The sequence below is a fragment of the Cololabis saira genome, chromosome 4, assembly GCF_033807715.1.
Source record: "Cololabis saira isolate AMF1-May2022 chromosome 4, fColSai1.1, whole genome shotgun sequence".
Classification (NCBI taxonomy): domain Eukaryota; kingdom Metazoa; phylum Chordata; class Actinopteri; order Beloniformes; family Belonidae; genus Cololabis; species Cololabis saira.
Window position 1 is genome coordinate 50,978,825 of NC_084590.1, and position 20,724 is coordinate 50,999,548.

Genomic DNA, 20,724 nt, shown 5'->3' on the forward strand with positions numbered 1-20,724 from the left:
ATAATAAGCTGTTCTGGCTTTGCGAATGGCTTTTTTATATACTATTAGAATATCTTTCCATTCACGATAAGAGTCTACAGACCTACAAGAGTACCACTTCCTTTCCATTTTACGCACGTTTTGTTTCAACATGCGGATATCTGAATTATACCAGGGAGTTAAGCTCCTGTGGCTAGAAACCCTCCTTTTCAAAGGAGCAACTTCATCTAAAGCTGAATGCAACAAATCAGCAGTGTTACTAGCAAGGAAATCAACATCAGAGGTAGAACCCAGGTCACTGGCCTCGACTACATCACTATTTTGCACTGTCGTAAGATGAGCAATGGCCTCCCTAAATTTAACAATAACTTCATCAGACAAACATCTGCTAAAATAATACCTCCTATTTTGCACTTCAACATCAACAAAATTAAATTCAAACGTTATTAAGTAATGGTCGGATAAAAGGGAGTTTACAGGTGACACCAACAGACCATCAGTTTCAACACCGTAGGTGAGAACGAGATTGAGAGTATGATTAAAACAGTGCGTCGGTTTGTCCACTTTTTGTGAGATACCCATTGATTCTAGAAGAGAATCGAAGGCTAATTTAAGATTATCGCTTTCAACATCCATATGAATGTTAAAATCACCCACTATGATGAATTTATCTGTGCTGATCAATAATCCAGAAAGGAAATCTGAAAATCCAGACAAAAACTCTAGATAAGCACCAGCAGGGGGCCGGTACACTACCACTAACACAACTGGCTTCTCTGATTTCCAGCTCGGAAATTTCAGACCAAGCATGAGGCTTTCAAATGTATTATAATTGCACTTAGGTTCAATTTTTGTTTGGAGACTGGAGTTATAAATTGCTGCGGCTCCTTTGGTCAGTGTAATGAAAAAGTAGCTGCACCCTCTACTATTTAGCTGACGAGGGTGGACTGCACAAAACGGCAAACGCATTTGCTCTATCTAGTATTTCAACCCAGTCTCACACAAAAACGTACCCTGCCTACGTTGGTCCAAAGTGCAAAAACGTAGAGGGGCTACAATATTAGCCCTTGAAATGTATAACTGTTACGTTTTTTTAGCCCTTAAAACGTATAACTGTTACATTTTTCTGCCGATTCGTTTTGTGCCCAAGTCACGTGACTTTTAAGATTCTGGCCGTGATACCAACAAACACGGTGGACATTTTTCATTTTTGAGTGAAGAAAATCAATATTTTGAGTTAGTTTCTGCATAGAAATGCGTTTTGATTACATTTCTAGCAATACATATTTCACTTTCATAATATTCACTCAGTAAATGTATATAATCTCTTGCTTGCTCGTGGTTGCAAGGTTTTTTCAGATCTCGTCGGAATAATGTAAATCTGGAACGTTTTAAAAACGTGAAATGGTTACATTTTTGGTTGCTGGACACGCTGTGAAGAAAATCAATATTTTGAGTTAGTTTCTGCATAGAAATGCGTTTTGATTACATTTCTAGCAATACATATTTCACTTTCATAATATTCACTCAGTAAATGTATATAATCTCTTGCTTGCTCGTGGTTGCAAGGTTTTTTCAGATCTCGTCAGAATAATGTAAATCTGGAACGTTTTAAAAACGTGAAATGGTTACATTTTTGGTGGCTGTACACGCTGTGAAGAAAATCAATATTTTGAGTTAGTTTCTGCATAGCATTTTGATTACATTTCTAGCAATACATATTTCACTTTCATAATATTCACTCAATAAATGTACATAATCTCTTGCTTGCTCTGGTTGCAAGGTTTTTCAGATCTCGTCAGAATACCCTGGCTACGTTGGTCCAAATGCAAAAACGTAGAGGGGTTACAATATTAGCCCTTGAAATGTATAACTGTTACATTTTTCTAGCCCTTGAAATGTATAACTGTTACATTTAAGGAAAAATAAAATTGCTGCCATTTCTTTGATTCTCGGTCTAAATTGCAATATTTTAAGATAGTTTCGCCATGAAAAGCAGATTTTATCATATTCATAGCAAGAAATATATTTTGGTTATTTTACCCTCATTTAATGGATCTTATTGACGGAAATGTATGAACCATGTGCTTGTTTTACTTCCTTTGAGTAATAAAACCACCAATTCTCTTGCATGGCCCCGTTATTAAAATATATGCCAGGCCCAGTGCTTAATTTCTAAAGTGGGAGGTCCCGGAGCGCAGACGATGAGTGGCTCCGGTGCGAGAGAAAAAAACACACACACACACACACACACACACACACACACACACACACACACACACACTGTTGAACTGTCCGTTTTGACGTTAACAGCGATTTTCACAATGATATCTGCAACATTTCTTAAGGCAGAAACACCACTGTATCATTGTTAATTACACAACGTTAGTGGGTTAATTTCCTGCAAACCAATTTTCATGTTTTTCCCTTCGATTGTGAGAAAAAAAAAAGGTTGTTTCACGCTGAGAGCATCATGCCAGCCAATCAGAATCCTGGAAAAAACATCAACAAATGACACGTGTAACTTCCAGGCTGATTTATGGTTCCGCGTTACACCAACGCAGAGCCTACGGCGGAAGTGATACTAGTAGCTGATTGGCCGCTATGTGATCATCATCATCATCATCATCATCATCATCATCATCATCATCATCATCATCATCATCATCATCACCATCATCACCATCATCACCACCATCATCATCATCTTTATCATCACCTTCATCGCCTTCATCATCACCTTCATCATCATCACCATCATCATCATCATCATCACCATCATCACCACCATCATCATCATCTTTATCATCACCTTCATCGCCTTCATCATCACCTTCATCATCATCATCATCATCATCGCTACCACCATCATCATCATCATCATCACCATCATCATCATCATCATCGCTACCACCATCATCATCATCATCATCATCACCATCATCATCATCATCGCTACCACCATCATCATCATCATCATCACCATCACCATCACCATCACCATCATCATCATCAGTCAAGTCAAATTGCACGTGCGAGGTCCCGTTCATCGCTGCTTGCAGCTTTAATTTATATATAACTATTTTAACATTTCTAAACACAAAAACACGAAAGTGTCCTTGATAATTCAATAATACAATAGGTTCATGTTAAGGACATCCGTTTTAATTAGTTCTCCTTCGATTATGACATGTTATTAATGCTCAGTAGACACAGGAGGTTTGTTATGTATTGTTATGAGGCCTATTTCGTGTCTATTTTTGAACAGTTCACTAATGCTTTGAGCTAGGAAGCTGAAATTCTAGACTCTGTATCAAGAGGTGACTTTCATCCACTGTGCGGATTTTCAGATCTGTGTGACCTTCGGAAGTGTCAAAGGTCACCCCGTCTGTTGCTTTTCGGCCTGCTAAGACTATTTCGTGTCTTTTTTTGCATAGTTCACTAACGCTTTGAGCTAGGAAGCTGAAATTCTAGACTCTGTATCAGGAGGTGACTTTCATCCACTGTGCGGATTTTCAGATCTCTGTGACTTTCGGAAGTGTCAAAGGTCACGGCGTCTGTTGCTTTTCGGCCTGCTAAGACTATTTTGTGTCTTTTTTTGCATAGTTCACTAACGCTTTGAGCTACGAGAATGAAATTCTAGACTCTGTATCAGGAGGTGACTCTCATCCACTGTGCCGAGGTCCAGACCCGTGCGACCTTCGGAAGTGCCAAAGGTCACCGTGTGTGGTGCCTTTTTCGGGCCTTTTTTGTGTGTTTTTTGAATAATTCACTAACGCTTTGAGCTGGGAGGCTGATTTTTGACTATGTTGCAATGCAGAAGGCCCTTTGCTAGGATCTTTTGGTCTTGTGGCTGTACGACTTCCACAGAGCTAGTTGGCATTGCAGAGGGTTTACAGAGTTGAGACTTGGTAAGCCCAATTTAAGCCCCATATGGAGGCTACAGGTCAAGTTTTACTTGGTTTGGTCAAATATTGTGGCAACGGTGTCCGTTCGAATGTTGGAAAAGGTGACGTTTCAAAGCCCCGCCCATCGAAAAGTACAGGTCTGATCTGCACCAAACTAACGTCTGTCTGATCAGGGGATGCCCCCGAACAACATATAAAAAATTCAGACTCCTAGCTAAAGGCGTTAGTGAACTATGCAAAAAAAGACACAAAATAGGCCCTGTTCCATTAGTCAGGAGGCTCTCAGAGCTAGAGGTTTCTACACCCTCCTAACCAGCCAGAACGTTTTAGAGGAAACACTGTTGCAGAAGTCATAGAAATCTGAATTTTTTATATGTTGTTCGGGGGCATCCCCTGATCAGACAGACGTTAGTTTGGTGCAGATCAGACCTGTACTTTTCGATGGGCGGGGCTTTGAAACGTCACCTTTTCCAACATTCGAACGGACACCGTTGCCACAATATTTGACCAAACCAAGTAAAACTTGACCTGTGGCCTCCATATGGGGCTTAAATTGGGCTTACCAAGTCTCAACTCTGTAAACCCTCTGCAATGCCAACTAGCTCTGTGGAAGTCGTACAGCCACAAGACCAAAAGATCCTAGCAAAGGGCCTTCTGCATTGCAACATAATCAAAAATCAGCCTCCCAGCTCAAAGCGTTAGTGAATTATTCAAAAAAAAGACACAAAATAGTCTTAGCAGGCCGAAAAGCAACAGACGCGGTGACCTTTGACACTTCCGAAAGTCACAGAGATCTTAAAATCCGCACAGTGGATGAAAGTCACCTCCTGATACAGAGTCTAGAATTTCAGCTTCCTAGCTCAAAGCGTTAGTGAACTATGCAAAAAAAGACACGAAATAGTCTTAGCAGGCCGAAAAGCAACAGGCGGGGTGACCTTTGACACTTCCGAAGGTCACACAGATCTGAAAATCCGCACAGTGGATGAAAGTCACCTCTTGATACAGAGTCTAGAATTTCAGCTTCCTAGCTCAAAGCATTAGTGAACTGTTCAAAAATAGACACGAAATAGGCCTCATTACAATACATAACAAACCTCCTGTGTCTACTGAGCATTAATAACATCTCATAATCGAAGGAGAACTAATTAAAACGGATGTCCTTAACATGAACCTATTGTATTATTGAATTATCAAGGACACTTTCGTGTTTTTGTGTTTAGAAATGTTAAAATAGTTATATATAAATTAAAGCTGCAAGCAGCGATGAACGGGACCTCGCACGTGCAATTTGACTTGACTGATGATGATGATGGTGATGGTGATGGTGATGATGATGGTGATGATGATGATGATGATGATGATGATGATGATGATGATGGTGATGATGATGATGATGATGATGGTGATGATGATGATGATGATGATGATGATGATGATGATGATGATGATGATGATCACATATCGGCCAATCAGCTACTAGTATCACTTCCGCCGTAGGCTCTGCGTTGGTGTAACGCAGAACCATAAATCAGGCTGGAAGTCACACGTGTCATTTGTTGATGTTTTTTCCAGGATTCTGATTGGCTGGCATGATGCTCTCAGCGTGAAACAACTCTTTTTTTTCTCACAATCAAAGGGAAAAACATGAAAATTGGTTTGCAGGAAATTAACCCACTAACGTTGTGTAATTAACAATGATACAGTGGTGTTTCTGCCTTAAGAAATGTTGCAGATATCATTGTGAAAATCGCCGTTAACGTCAAAACGGACAGTTCAACAGTGTGTGTGTGTGTGTGTGTGTGTGTGGTTTTTTTTTCTCTCGCACCGGAGCCACTCATCGTCTGCGCTCCGGGACCTCCCACTTTAGAAATTAAGCACTGGGCCTGGCATATATTTTAATAACGGGGCCATGCAAGAGAATTGGTGGTTTTATTACTCAAAGGAAGTAAAACAAGCACATGGTTCATACATTTCCGTCAATAAGATCCATTAAATGAGGGTAAAATAACCAAAATATATTTCTTGCTATGAATATGATAAAATCTGCTTTTCATGGCGAAACTATCTTAAAATATTGCAATTTAGACCGAGAATCAAAGAAATGGCAGCAATTTTATTTTTCCTTAAATGTAACAGTTATACATTTCAAGGGCTAGAAAAATGTAACAGTTATACATTTCAAGGGCTAATATTGTAACCCCTCTACGTTTTTGCATTTGGACCAACGTAGCTAGGGTATTCTGACGAGATCTGAAAAACCTTGCAACCAGAGCAAGCAAGAGATTATGTACATTTATTGAGTGAATATTATGAAAGTGAAATATGTATTGCTAGAAATGTAATCAAAATGCTATGCAGAAACTAACTCAAAATATTGATTTTCTTCACAGCGTGTACAGCCACCAAAAATGTAACCATTTCACGTTTTTAAAACGTTCCAGATTTACATTATTCTGACGATATCTGAAAAAACCTTGCAACCACGAGCAAGCAAGAGATTATATACATTTACTGAGTGAATATTATGAAAGTGAAATATGTATTGCTAGAAATGTAATCAAAACGCATTTCTATGCAGAAACTAACTCAAAATATTGATTTTCTTCACAGCGTGTCCAGCAACCAAAAATGTAACCATTTCACGTTTTTAAAACGTTCCAGTTTTACATTATTCTGACAAGATCTGAAAAAACCTTGCAACCACGAGCAAGCCAGAGATTATACATTTACTGAGTGAATATTATGAAAGTGAAATATGTATTGCTAGAAATGTAATCAAAACGCATTTCTATGCAGAAACTAACTCAAAATATTGATTTTCTTCACAGCGTGTCCAGCAACCAAAAATGTAACCATTTCACGTTTTTAAAACGTTCCAGATTTACATTATTCTGACGATATCTGAAAAAACCTTGCAACCAGAGCAAGCAAGAGATTATGTACATTTATTGAGTGAATATTATGAAAGTGAAATATGTATTGCTAGAAATGTAATCAAAATGCTATGCAGAAACTAACTCAAAATATTGATTTTCTTCACAGCGTGTACAGCAACCAAAAATGTAACCATTTCACGTTTTTAAAACGTTCCAGATTTACATTATTCTGACGATATCTGAAAAAACCTTGCAACCACGAGCAAGCAAGAGATTATATACATTTACTGAGTGAATATTATGAAAGTGAAATATGTATTGCTAGAAATGTAATCAAAACGCTATGCAGAAACTAACTCAAAATATTGATTTTCTTCACAGCGTGTACAGCAACCAAAGATGTAACCATTTCACGTTTTTAAAACGTTCCAGATTTACATTATTCTGACGAGATCTGAAAAAACCTTGCAACCACGAGCAAGCAAGAGATTATATACATTTACTGAGTGAATATTATGAAAGTGAAATATGTATTGCTAGAAATGTAATCAAAACGCATTTCTATGCAGAAACTAACTCAAAATATTGATTTTCTTCACAGCGTGTACAGCAACCAAAAATGTAACCATTTCACGTTTTTAAAACGTTCCAGATTTACATTATTCCGACGAGATCTGAAAAAACCTTGCAACCACGAGCAAGCAAGAGATTATATACATTTACTGAGTGAATATTATGAAAGTGAAATATGTATTGCTAGAAATGTAATCAAAACGCATTTCTATGCAGAAACTAACTCAAAATATTGATTTTCTTCACTCAAAAATGAAAAATGTCCACCGTGTTTGTTGGTATCACGGCCAGAATCTTAAAAGTCACGTGACTTGGGCGCAAAACGAATCGGCAGAAAAATGTAACAGTTATACGTTTTAAGGGCTAAAAAAACGTAACAGTTATACATTTCAAGGGCTAATATTGTAGCCCCTCTACGTTTTTGCACTTTGGACCAACGTAGGCAGGGTACGTTTTTGTGTGAGACTGGGTTGAGTATTTGTGTGGGTTCATGTAAATGAAGAGATTTTGAAAACGATCTGATGTAAATGAAGGTATTTTTCAAAACGTAGAGGTGTACCCTATGGTACCCTCTTCATCCCTGCCCTATTTCAGTCCCGGCTGGTTGTCAGTCTGACGCCTCCCAGTCATCTTCACCATTCTCTCATTTCTGTTAGATAACTTTTTCTGGGTTTTTATGTTTTGTTAAAATAAAGGAATTTGCTGCCATCTGTCACCTTTGGGTTTCCTGCATTTAGGTTCTGTAAAATCAACTCATGACAAAACCTGCAGCTGTTTTAAAACTAGTTCAGACTCAAACTGCAGATTACACACTCAAGAAAGTACAAAGTACTTATCAAACATGTACATGGGTCTGATGTGCTGGGATAATGTTTAGTAAACTTTTTAAGGTTTTTCTTTATTTTACACTAAACTGGTTTCTCTCCTGTTTACATCTGAAATATTCTTATATAACAATCTTCAGACTTTTATAAATAAGGAACCTTTTAAAAAAAAAAACATTTCTTCATATCAGATATTAAATATTTCATGAATATGTTTTGAATTAAAGTAGTTTAGTCACATGTTTGGAGGATGATAAGTGGATAAATGTGTAAACGTCTCCATGAACTGACCTCAGAGTCTCCAGTCTACAGTTTGGACTCTCCAGTCCACCAGACAGAACCTTCACTCCTGAATCCTGCATGTTCCAGTTCTCACTCAGGTCCAGTTGTGTCAGATGGGAGGGGTTAGACTTCAGAGCGGACGCAACAACTTCACAGTGAGTCTCTGAGAGTTCACACTCAACAAATCTGTGATGAGAGAAAACATGATGTCAGTTGTAATAAAGTGTGAGTTGAAGCCAGACTGAACATCTGTTAACATCTGCAGACTTTGTCTGGATCTGCAGATGAAGGAGGGAACCGGCTTCGTTAACGTCTACGTCTGTCAGAGTCATCTGAAAACATCAGATTTAGGACATAAACTCATTTATTCATGGACATTTTTCACTCTGAACATCTTGAATGAAAGTGAACAAGTGTGGAGCTGAACTTTAACAAGTTTCCAGATAAAAGATCTCCAAGCTTTTAAGCTGTATTTAGTGTTTTTCTGACTCCTGGATTAGTTTTCTTGTATTTTGTGTTCAGGTCTGTTAAAGGAGACTTTGCTCTCACAGAGACTTCAGCATTGATCAGAGATTGATTAAGGAGACTGAATTGTGCTGTTCTGCTCTGATATCCAGACGTCAGTTCTCGTATGAAGCTGTAAACGTCTTCATGCTGCTCTCCTCTACAGCAACAACACAAACACCTGTCACCTTCTGTCTCAGACAAACTTTCATTCATAATCAATGAAGCTGCACTCGTCACATTCAGAGCTTTTCCATCTAGAGTCTCGGTCTGGTACGACCAGCAGTTCCTGGAGGATCATGGGATTTCAAGCCTTCATATCTGTGTCGACTCTTGGATGAGGGTGAAAAGTCTTCAGGAACCAATAACAAGTCCAACTGCTCTCCTCTTAAAGTGTGAGGAAAGTAACCCCCACCGGAGTTACAGGACGGTGCAGGAGATCACAGAACCAGAGTTACTAGAACTAAGGTCTCTTACCAAGTACATGTGTCCACAAAACCCCCCAGTGGTTCTGATGTTTCATCTTTCTACGTTACTGTAGTATCCTGACAGTGTACCTAGGGGGAGCTAGTCCGGAAGTGATATAAGGAAGATCCATGTCATGTGGTTTCTTCTCTCTTTGTCTGTCTGCCTACCATGCCACTGTGATCCAGTAAAAACCCAAGAATGATACTTTTGGTCTCCTGCGTCCTATGTTGATTATCCAAGGGTCACAATATTATATTGGCGACGAGGATGAACTGGAGAAGTGTTTTTTGTGCTTTTTTTGCCCTGCTCCCTGGCTACTGTGTGAGTGCTTGATTGGATGATTGGACTCCAGGTGGAAAAAGGCTTTGGTGGAAGGAGGGAAGACATCTGCAGGTGAGATGGCAACAATAGGATCCCTGCCACCGTTTGATTCAAAAGAGCAAGCTTGGGAGGAATAATGTGAAATAATGGAACACTTCTTTACTGCAAATGATATCACTGATGAAGATAAAATGAAGTCCATATTGCTCAGTGTGGTGGGAGCACAAACTTACAGTTTGATGAGAAACCTCCTAAGTCCTGCAAAACCTGGAGATAAGACTTTTGCACAATTAGTAGCTTTATTAAAGAGCCACTTTAACCCCAAACCAAGTGAAATTGTCCAGAGGTTTAAATTTGATTCACGTATGAGAAGACCCACTGAATCTGTGGCTGAATATGTGGCTGAGTTAAGGAAACTGGCACAAGATTGTAATTATGGAGTGACCCTTTCACAAATGTTACGGGACAGGCTGGTATGTGGAATAAATGATGATCGAATCCAGAGAAGATTACTGTCAGAGACCAATCTCACATTTGAAAGTGCCCTGTCTCTAGCACAAGCCATGGAATCTGCCAACAAAAATGTGCAGGATTTGCAGGCAAAAGCAGGAGCCATGTCCTGTAATGCAGTGAAGGCTGGAGGAAGCATGGGGCAGAAGAGAGAGAGCCAGGGGAGTGCAGAAAAGGATAGAGAGTGTTATCGCTGCAAAGGTAATCATGCACCTGAAGACTGTCGATTCAAAAAGGAAAAATGTCATGCATGTGGGATGACTGGACACATAGCCCGAGCATGTCGAAATAAGAAAAAGTTAAATGCTGAAAAGAGAACTGACATAAGACCCAGAGGAAGAGGAAGACGCTTCACCCAAGAGAGAAAAGTGCATTATTGTTCTCCCAGAGTGGCAGAGGGGAGTGATGAGGAGGGGCAGGCATTCTCATTATACAGTGTCCTGGGTGAGGATGAAGAGGAGGGTGTGCCACCTTACAAAGTATGCATGACTCTAAATGAGGAACCAGTGACATTTGAAGTGGATACTGGATGTAGTCTCACCATACTGAACATGAAAACGTTTAAAGAAAAAGTGAAAAATGCCCCTCCCTTGAAGAAAACTCGACTTAAGCTGAGAACATATACAAAGCAAAAGATAAAGGTGCTGGGGAAAACGTATGTGAAAGTGAACTACAAACAACAGGAAAAGATGTTGCCGACTGGGAAGATGGTGGATGAAGCATTTTAACTGGACTGGGCTGAAATAAAGTACCAGGCACACCACCCACAGTCCCTGTACCTGGAGCCAGTGCATAATGCACACTACTCCCAGCCCCTGACCCTTGAGCAAGTGCTACAAAAGCATGAGGTAGTATTTAAAGAGGAGTTGGGAACTTTAAAAGGTTTCAAAGCAAAAATTCATGTACCTGCTGATGCTGTTCCCCGCTTTTATAGACCCAGATCTGTTCCCTACGCTATGAAGCCCAAAGTTGATGTTGAGATTGACAGATTGTTAAAAGAAAACATCATTGCTCCTGTTAAGTATTCTGAATGGGCAGCTCCTGTGGTTCCTTTGCTAAAACCTGATGGTGACTGTAGACTTTGTGGAGATTATAAATTGACTGTAAACCGAGTCTCCACCCTGGAACAGTACCCCATACCTAAAGTAGAGGATTTGATGGCAGTGTTAGCTGGGGGGCAACAGTTCACCAAACTTGACATGAGTCATGCATATCAACAAATCCAAATGGATGATAAGTCTAAGAAGTACTTAACTGTAAATACTTATCGTGGAATGTTTACATATAACAGACTACCATTTGGTGTATCTTCAGCTCCTGCCATCTTCCAGAGAACCATGGAGGGGGTTCTCCAGGGCATACCCCAAGTTGCTGTGTATCTGGATGATATCCTGGTTACCGGGGCAACCAGAGAATTGCATCTCAGATCTCTGGAGGAGGTGTTAAACCGGTTAGAAGATGCTGGTCTCAGATTAAAGAGAAGCAAATGCACTTTGCTGGCTGATGAGGTTCAGTATCTGGGACATAAAGTGGATGCTAAAGGAGTTCACACTGTGGAAGCCAAGGTAAAAGCTGTTGTTGATGCTCCCACCCCAACTGCAGTGACAGAGCTCAAGGCCTACCTGGGCTTGTTGAATTATTATAATCGCTTTCTTCCCAATATCTCCACATTGCTAGCCCCTTTACATCATTTGCTGAAGAAAGATGTGGTTTGGAGCTGGGGGGACCGTCAAGAGGAAGCCTTCAGGAGGTCCAAAGACTTATTGAAGTCAGCTGATGTCTTGGTGCATTATTCTGGAGAGAGGCCTTTAATTTTAGCCTGCGATGCCTCACCCTATGGAGTGGGGGCAGTGTTGTCCCACAGCATGGAAGAGGGAATTGAGAAACCAATTGGGTTTGTATCTAGAACTTTGGCCCCCGCAGAGAAGAAATATTCGCAGCTGGATAAAGAGGGTTTGGCTGTGATTTTTGGCATAAAAAGGTTCCACAAATACCTTTATGGCCGTAACTTTACAATTGTAACGGATCACAAGCCCCTGATCTCCTTGTTCAGTGAAACTAAACCTGTTCCTCAGATGGTGTCTCCACGAGTGCAACGTTGGTCTGTATGGCTCAGAGCTTATGAGTATCACATTGTATACAGGCCTGGAAAGCAGCATATGAATGCAGATGCCCTCAGTAGACTTCCCTTGCCAGAAACAGTCCCTGCTGAGGAAGAGGAGGATCTTGTGTTGATGCTGGATGGAATGGATGATGCACCAGTGACCACAGAACAAGTAAGACATTGGACAGCTAAGGATGTGACACTGTCACGTGTGCATGGATATGTGTTACAAGGATGGCCTTCTATAGTGGAGCCTGAATGCATGCCTTACTTCACTCGACGCTTAGAGCTTAGCGTGCGAGATGGATGTGTTCTGTGGGGTGCTCGAGTCATAATTCCTCAGCAAGGGCGAAAAACACTGTTAAAGTTGCTGCATCAGTCCCATCCAGGCATGTCTAGAATGAAGGGACTGGCCCGATCATATGTCTGGTGGCCCCAGATGGATCAGGATGTAGAGAGGGAAGTACATCAGTGTGCTACATGTCAACAAAATGCCATGTCTCCCTCTATAGCACCCTTACATCCCTGGGAATGGCCAGAGAAGCCCTGGACTCGACTCCATGTGGATTATGCTGGTCCATTTTTGGGCAAGATGTTTCTGGTGCTGGTTGATTCCCATTCTAAATGGATGGATGTTTATCCAGGGAATACAGCAACCACTCATGGAACCATTGAAAAGCTCAGACAAAGTTTCAGTGTCCATGGACTGCCAAAGATGTTGGTGAGCGATAATGCTACCTGCTTTACTAGTGCTGAGTTTGCTGATTTCATGACTAAAAACGGGATAAAGCATGTAACGTCAGCCCCTTTTCATCCATCATCGAACGGATTGGCAGAAAGTGTCTAGATTCTTGTTTAGTTACAGAATCACTCCACACTCTACCACAGGCCGGCTGAAATGCTGATGTCACGGAGGTGGAAATGAAACAGTGGAAACAAAAAGTTCATCATGACATACACACCAAGCTCAGGAGTTTTTCCCCCGGGAATCTAGTTTTTACAAAAAACTATGGATTTGGCCCCAAATGGATCCCTGGAACAATTGAGAGCTGCACAGGGCCCCTATCATGCACAGTCCTCATCGGAAATGGACAGGTCGTAAGGAGACATGTTGACCAAATCAGGAGGCGAGAGCTAAGTGGCATTCCTGATATAGATCCTAGTACACCTCAGGTTGTGAGCACTCCATCTTCTGTGATGCCAGAACATGTGTACCCTGAGGTCCGAGCCTCTGACTCTCCAACCCAGGTGGAAGACTCTGAGAGGGACCAACCGATGCTGGGGAGCGGGTCCCCATCTGTAATACAGGAACAAGTAACACCACCCTTAAGGCGCTCCCTTAGAGAGCGGCGCCCTCCTGATTATTACAAGCCTTAATAAATGTACAATGTTGCTTAATTTGTCTTATTTTCTCTTTCAGTGAGTGTTGTCGGCAGACCTAAGAGGGGAGGGATGTAGTATCCTGACAGTGTACCTAGGGGGAGCTAGTCCGGAAGTGATATAAGGAAGATCCATGTCATGTGGTTTCCTCTCTCTTTGTCTGTCTGCCTACCATGCCACTGTGATCCAGTAAAAACCCAAGAATGATACTTTTGGTCTCCTGCGTCCTATGTTGATTATCCAAGGGTCACAATATTATAGTTACATAGATTCATCTCTGAGCAGCAGAAACATCAACTAGATCAAGTGTTGATCAACATGAACCTTTGGTTGACGTGACTTGAGGTGAACCAGAAAAAAACAAACACATCCGACTTCAAAAGTTTTCATTTGAAGATCAAGACAAGATTTAAAGAACTAAACTGCTAATTTACACTAACTGATGGTGTTATTGATCCATCTGGACTCACCGAGCCTTTCTGCAGTTCCTCACAGCTGGAATCAGTCTCCGTCGACCCCATGTTGTTGTCTTGTACTTGCTCAGGTCCAACTCATCCAGAACCTCCTCCGACATCTGCAGCATGTAGGCCAGAGCTGAACACTGGATCTGAGAGAGTTCCTGCTCTGATCTGTTCTCTGACTTCAGGAACTCTTGGATCTGCTGATGAACTGAGAGGTCGTTCATCTCCATCAGACACTGGAACATGTTGATGCTTCTGTCGGGAGAGATACTGTCAGTGTTCATCTTCTTCAGGTTGTTGATGACTCTCTGGATGGTTTCTGGGCCGTTCTCCGTCTGGTCCATCAGACCGCCTAACAGTCTCTGGTTGGACTCCACAGAAAGACCATGAAGGAAGCGGACAAACAGGTCCAGGTGGCCATTTTTACTCTCCAGGGATTTCTGCATGACTCTCTTCAGGAACTTATCCAGAGATGAGTATCTGTAGTTTCCTCCCAGGAGGTTATCCATGGATTCATCTGAATCTTCTCCCAGGAAGTTCTTCAGCACATCTGTGTTTCTGGTGGACCAACAGTGGAGCACGTAGACTGCAGCCAGGAACTCCTGGATGCTCAGATGAACAAAGCAGTAGACGGGTTTCTGGAAGACCTCACACTCTCTCCTGAAGATCTGGGTACAAACTCCTGAGTACACCGAGGCCTCTGGGACATCAAGACCACACTGCTCCAGGTCTTCTTGGTAGAACATGATGTTTCCTTTCTCCAGATGTTCCAACGCCAGCCTCCCCAGCTTCAGGAGAAGGTCCCTGTCAGCCTCCGTCAGCTCCTGTGGACTCGTCTCACGTCCCTCCTGGTACTTGTTCTTCTTCCTCTTGGTCTGGACCAGCAGGAAGTGGGAGAACATGTCAGTCAGGGTCTTGGGCAGCTCTCCTCTCTGCTTTGTGGTCAACATGTGGTCCAGAACTGTAGCAGTGATCCAGCAGAAGACCGGGAGTTTACACATGATGTGGAGGGTTCTGGATGTCTTCATGTGGGAGACGATGCTGCTGGACCGCTCTTCATCCCTGAACCTCCTCCTGAAGTATTCCTCCTTCTGGCCGTCGGTGAAGCCTCGTACTTCTGTCAGCCTGTCCACGTGTTTGTGAGGGATCTGATTGGCTGCTGCAGGTCTGGAAGTGATCCAGATGAGAGCTGAGGGAAGCAGGTTCCCCTGGATGAGGTTGGTCAGCAGCACGTTGACCGATGAGCTCTGTGTGACGTCAGACACCACCGGACCGTTGTAGAAGTCCAGGGAACGTCTGCTTTCATCCAGGCCGTCAAAGATGAACAACGGTTTCCCGGCAGCCAGCTGCTCTGCTGTGAGCTTCTGGAACGATGGATGGAAAACCTGGATCAGCCTGAGAAGACTGAGCTGCTCATCTCCGATCAGGTGCAGCTCCCTGAACGAGAGCAGAATCACCACGGTGACGTCTTGGTTCTCCCAGCCCTCGGCCCAGTCCAGAGAGAACTTCTGAACAGAGAAGGTTTTCCCAGCGCCAGCGACGCCGTTGGTCAGAACCACTCTGATGTCTCCACGTTGGTCAGGTAAGGCTTTAAAGATGTCCTGGCACCTGATTGGAGCGTCATGGAGGCTCTTCATCCTGGAAGCTGTCTCCAGCTGCCTCACCTCATGTTGGGTATCAACCTCTTCACTCAGTCCCTCTGTGATGAAGAGCTCCGTGTAGATCCTGTTGAGGGGGGTTCTACTTCCTGGTTCATCAGTTCCTTCAGTCACATGTTCACATCTGCTCCTCAGACTGGTCTTATGTTCATCTAGGACCTGCTGCAGACCAGCATCTGCTAAAAAACAGAATGAAGAGGAGGTCAGAGAGATACAAACTCCTACTGCAGTCAGTGATGGGGGGCTCCAGGAGCAACCCGGTTTAGGACCTTGTTTGACTGCTCAGTCCACCGATGCCGATGAAGGGTCAAGACCACCTCAGCTTTATTGCCCTGCAGACTGCAGGTACGGTTCAAGAATGTGGAAAACGTAAACACTGGTCACTGCCGGGACAACCATCTGAAACCCCCCCCAAGTCGAAGGTCACCACGGTTGTATCGGGTAAAAGACATCAAACGGTCGAAAACATCGGTCGTTGATGAGAGGAACATTGTGAGAATTTTCAGGTAAAACCCTAAAACAACCGTCAGTGAGATCAGCAACCCCCTCCAGAGGGCAGGAGTGAAGGCATCACCATCTACAGCTCAACGGAGAAGACTTAATGAACTAAAGTAGACGGCCCATTAGTAAGAAGAATAGGAATACGACTCACAAACAAACCACTCAAGGAGGTTGGATCGCCTGGAAAAGTATCAGACAAGATCTGAACCGTACGAGGAGAAACGCTTATAATTGCAGAAACAGGGACACTCAAGTGGACGTCCTCAGATGAGCAGGATCACATGAATCTTCAGGTGAACTCGTAATCCCAGGAGGCAGAGCTTGGAAACGCTTCAAGACAGAGGAAAAACCTCCACAAAACCGGGCCAGGGCGGTTCTGGGGAGTATTTAACCTTGTGGGTCGTTTTTGTGAGCAGAGCACCTCTGTGCTGTCAGACCAGCGTCTGACCTTGAGTGAAAGATGGAAACTCTTAGTCTTCTGTCCAGCTTCATGCTTTTTACAAGTCTCCATGGAAACGGAATTGTTATGTGTAAGAGCTGATATCAAATAGAACAGTGATTCTTAACCATAGGGGGCCGCAAAAAAAATTCTGTTTTCGGGGGCCGCGGGACTGCATAGCAACTCCCGACCAAATGAGAAGACGACACTCAGCTAGCTGTACGTGTAATAGTAAGATAAATGGTGTGTATTTACAGAGTAAATCCTTCATTTTGCACAGAGTACGTTTAGATCCGCCAAGATCAGGGATCGATTACTTGGGTCTGCGCCCAGATCACTTATCCCGGCTCGTCCCTGCGGCCGGGGAGGTCGGTGCCGCTCGGGCTTGCGGGCTCCGTCGTTTACTGCTGAAGGATGGTACATGTAGATGCGTGGGCTGTCGTGTCTGCTGGACTGGACTGTTGATCGGGCTTTCGCAAAAGCATCGGAAAGACAGCTGCGGGCTCCTGCCCGTCTCAGCTGATCAGGCTCGGATGAAACCTGATGCGCTGAGGTCTAACAACTGATTAATGTAATATCTTAAATAAAGTACAATCAAACTAAGTTTTGTTCCCGCTCTATTTTTAAATATGCACACTTACATGCTTGTGTGTGTATTGTTGTAAGGCGGCGCTCCGTGTGTGTAGACGTCGCTTTTCCACACGGCGCGCTGTGTGTGTGTTTTAAATACAGAAATGACACACACAAAACTGAGGGTGCGTCTTTCCACACGGCGCCGTATGGTCGTCAAAATACGGTAATTAGCTTGATTCTTACAGAGATGAGAAGCGTAACAGGTGGAAAGGAAAGTTCAACCCGGAATGGACAGATTCATCCTGGTTCAGTCTTCCCACTGGGACAAAACCAGTGTCTCATACGTTCAGAGACCGTGGTGTTCAAAGTGCGAAAGTGAAACGCCACTGAAACAAAACACAAAGTTTTTCATCAAACATTTCCACTCAAGTCTGAACTGAAGTCACAGAAAATAAGCTGACCATCTTAAAACATCCTGCCCATGTTTGGGTCCACATACAGCTGTGAGGCAGCTTTCTCCACAGTGAACATAATTAAAACTAAATATCGTTCCAGGCTCACTAATGTTTATATTCATTTATTATAAAAATGGGGGAAAAATGGGGGAAATTCAAACTGCTGGTAGAGAAATAAATAAGATAGCATTTGAAAAATAAAATAAAATGTATTTTATTTTTAAGAGGAAAAAATATGTGTAATTCAAGTTACACATGTTAAGTGGCAAATATGTACTTTTCTTTAATATAACAGTCAGATGCAGATGTTGACGTCACGCAGTGTGACGCGATAGTTGGACGCTCGGATGCAGTTAGGACACGGTGTTACGTGGTATCTTAGTTAAGTTTATGTTTTAGTTTATTTATTCAGCAATATAAGACAAATTGAACGATAAATGTAAAAACATTGAAATAACATGCAAGGAAAGGAAGAAGCCTGGTGGCTCATATATCCAGGGCTGCACATAAGTGGGCCGCCAGAGCGCATGCGCCGTCAAAATCCACAGTGCGCTGTCAATCTTGTGCTGCGAAACGCTTTTGCGTACCAACAGCTGGGGCTCATATTATTGGTTGTGGCCAGACCAGAATAGTAATATTAAAAAATCTATTGCGAGAGCTTTTCCCCAGAACTGCCACTCAAAGTTGGTACTGGCCAATCACAGCGCGTCCTTACTCCCCCTCCATGCTCGTTGGGCAGGAAGAGAGGTAAGGATCAGCTTTACTGAACAAACCCCGACACGTCTCGTCAAAATGTCCAAGAAGCAAGCGCCATTAAGTAATTATTTTGGCGTTCCACCACCACCAACTACAAAGAGACGCCAAACTGAACCACTACCCGAACAGAAAACATGTGTTCGCCGAGAAGTGGCTGCATGATGTTACGCGGTGACGCGCACCGTACGTTCGCGCTCCCGCGTATCCTACCCCGTAAGCTCTGCGTTGGTGCAACGCGGACCATAAATCAGCCAGTGTCCGTCACTGCGTGCAGCAGCAGTTTCCTGCACCAGCAAGACACTGCTCTCTGATTATGGCTCAAAGTTTATGAAAACCCCAAATAAAAAATAAATTAGAGAAAATTTTATGAAATCAATAAACAATTCCATCATCAAAATTATAAAAAATAAAGGTTCAACATATTTTGCTTTGCATGTAATGTACAGTCATGCAAGTTCAATGCTATTAAAGAACACGTTTTTTCATAAAAAATTAACACTTTTATGCAGTTTAGAAGTTTTGGGGGTTTTTTTTGGCTCCTGCGCTGCTGAAATCGGGGCGTCCTTTATTTCTATTTCTGAAAGGTGGCAACCCTAGGTGCAAAATATGCCGTGAGCATCCCAATCTGGTTGATAAAAACTGTAACTTTTATACTGACTCTACAGACTAACACGCACCATAATTTGTTAATTAATCTTTATAAGTGAATAAATATCGTTTCGCCTATAACTTATTCCTGCATCCCTCTTTTATCGATCCGGCGAGACGGGTCACCGCGTTTTTGGAGCCCCAAGTCACATATCCAGGGGCTCCTCTGAGCACCAGACCAAAATAATTATGTGCAGCCCTGCATATAGAATCCTTTCCATATATGAATAAAAAACAAAACAAAAGCTACACAAGGGGGAGTTAACGATCTTCTAGTTCTGCTATCTTCTCCTGCACACTTCTTCTACGTACTTTCTGTTGCCCCTTTTTCAACCTGCCACTCTTGGCACACTCGGCCACCTAGTGGCGGACACAACAGGAATGCTGGCTGATTTCTGGATTTTCATTTACCAAAACAATACTATCCTTGTGCTGGGTAGGCTAATTTCAATATATGATGTCACTACGCACGTCGCAGTTGCCGTAAAGATGCCGTGAGGAGGCAGAGAAGGCGGCTAGAGGACCGTTTAAAAAAAGACTCCTACACACGGTACGATTTTAGCGCTCGTACAAGACGATGGAACCTGGACCTGCTTAACCTTCAGGATGAAGTCCAGAATGCTACACACACTGAACCATGATGAGACCTGCGCTGGAGCACCGACGTTCAGACCATTAGGGTCCAGATCCAGACCTGCAGGTCCTCTACAGACCACTAGGGTCCAGATCCAGACCTGCAGGTCCTCTACAGACCACTAGGGTCCAGATCCAGACCTGCAGGTCCTCTACAGACCACTAGGGTCCAGATCCAGACCTGCAGGTCCTCTACAGACCACTAGGGTCCAGATCCAGACCTGCAGGTCCTCTACAGACCACTAGGGTCCAGATCCAGACCTGCAGGTCCTCTACAGACCACTAGGGTCCAGATCCAGACCTGCAGGTCCTCTACAGACCACTAGGGTCCAGATCCAGACCTACAGTTCCATTATTATTTCATAAAACAAGGAAACAGCTGATGAGCGTAACAGCAGCAGCAGGACGTCACATGTAGGATTTATATTTGCAAGATGAGTAACTAGAGAAACATCTACAAGGTCAGACGTCCACAAGCTGCCCAGCCTCAGAGCCGAGGACGCCATAAACCGACGTACGTCCGGAACCACAAAGGATGATGGTCCATGTTTGAACAACTGGACACAAAAAAATGGGGGCACGTCGACACGACAACTCTTCAGACGGATGGACGGTCTCACCTTGTGGAGAGCTTGCTCTGGATCCCAGATTTTCCGATGAAGCCGACTGGTATGAGCTCTTTCTGAAGAACCTGCGTCCAAACAGGGTTTATTGGATGTTTCCACGTTTACGAGCAAAATCAAACACAAACAAGTTCTCACAGTATTTGTTTTGTTGTTTTTTTTCTTCCATAGGACATGGTTTTCTTTTCTAAGTAATATTCTTATATACATATATCCCTATACAGACACACACACACACATATTTATGT

The 20,724-nt window shown here is 42.8% G+C and overlaps 1 protein-coding gene across 4 annotated transcripts in view; it reads right to left on the reverse strand.

Moving 5' to 3' along the window:
• The window catches only part of LOC133442115 (protein NLRC3-like), a 77,102-nt gene that overhangs the window by 46,074 nt on the left and 10,304 nt on the right, over positions 1–20,724 (reverse strand). For 3 of the 4 annotated variants that reach the window (XM_061720053.1, XM_061720055.1, XM_061720056.1), the window contains exons 4-6: positions 20,474–20,544; positions 14,200–16,027; positions 8,452–8,628 (exon numbers count right to left, since the gene is read on the reverse strand). In XM_061720053.1, coding sequence (XP_061576037.1) covers positions 8,452–8,628; positions 14,200–16,027; positions 20,474–20,544 — 2,076 coding nt within the window. The remainder of the gene's footprint in view (positions 1–8,451; positions 8,629–14,199; positions 16,028–20,473; positions 20,545–20,724) is intronic. The other variant, XM_061720054.1, reaches the window with a different exon arrangement.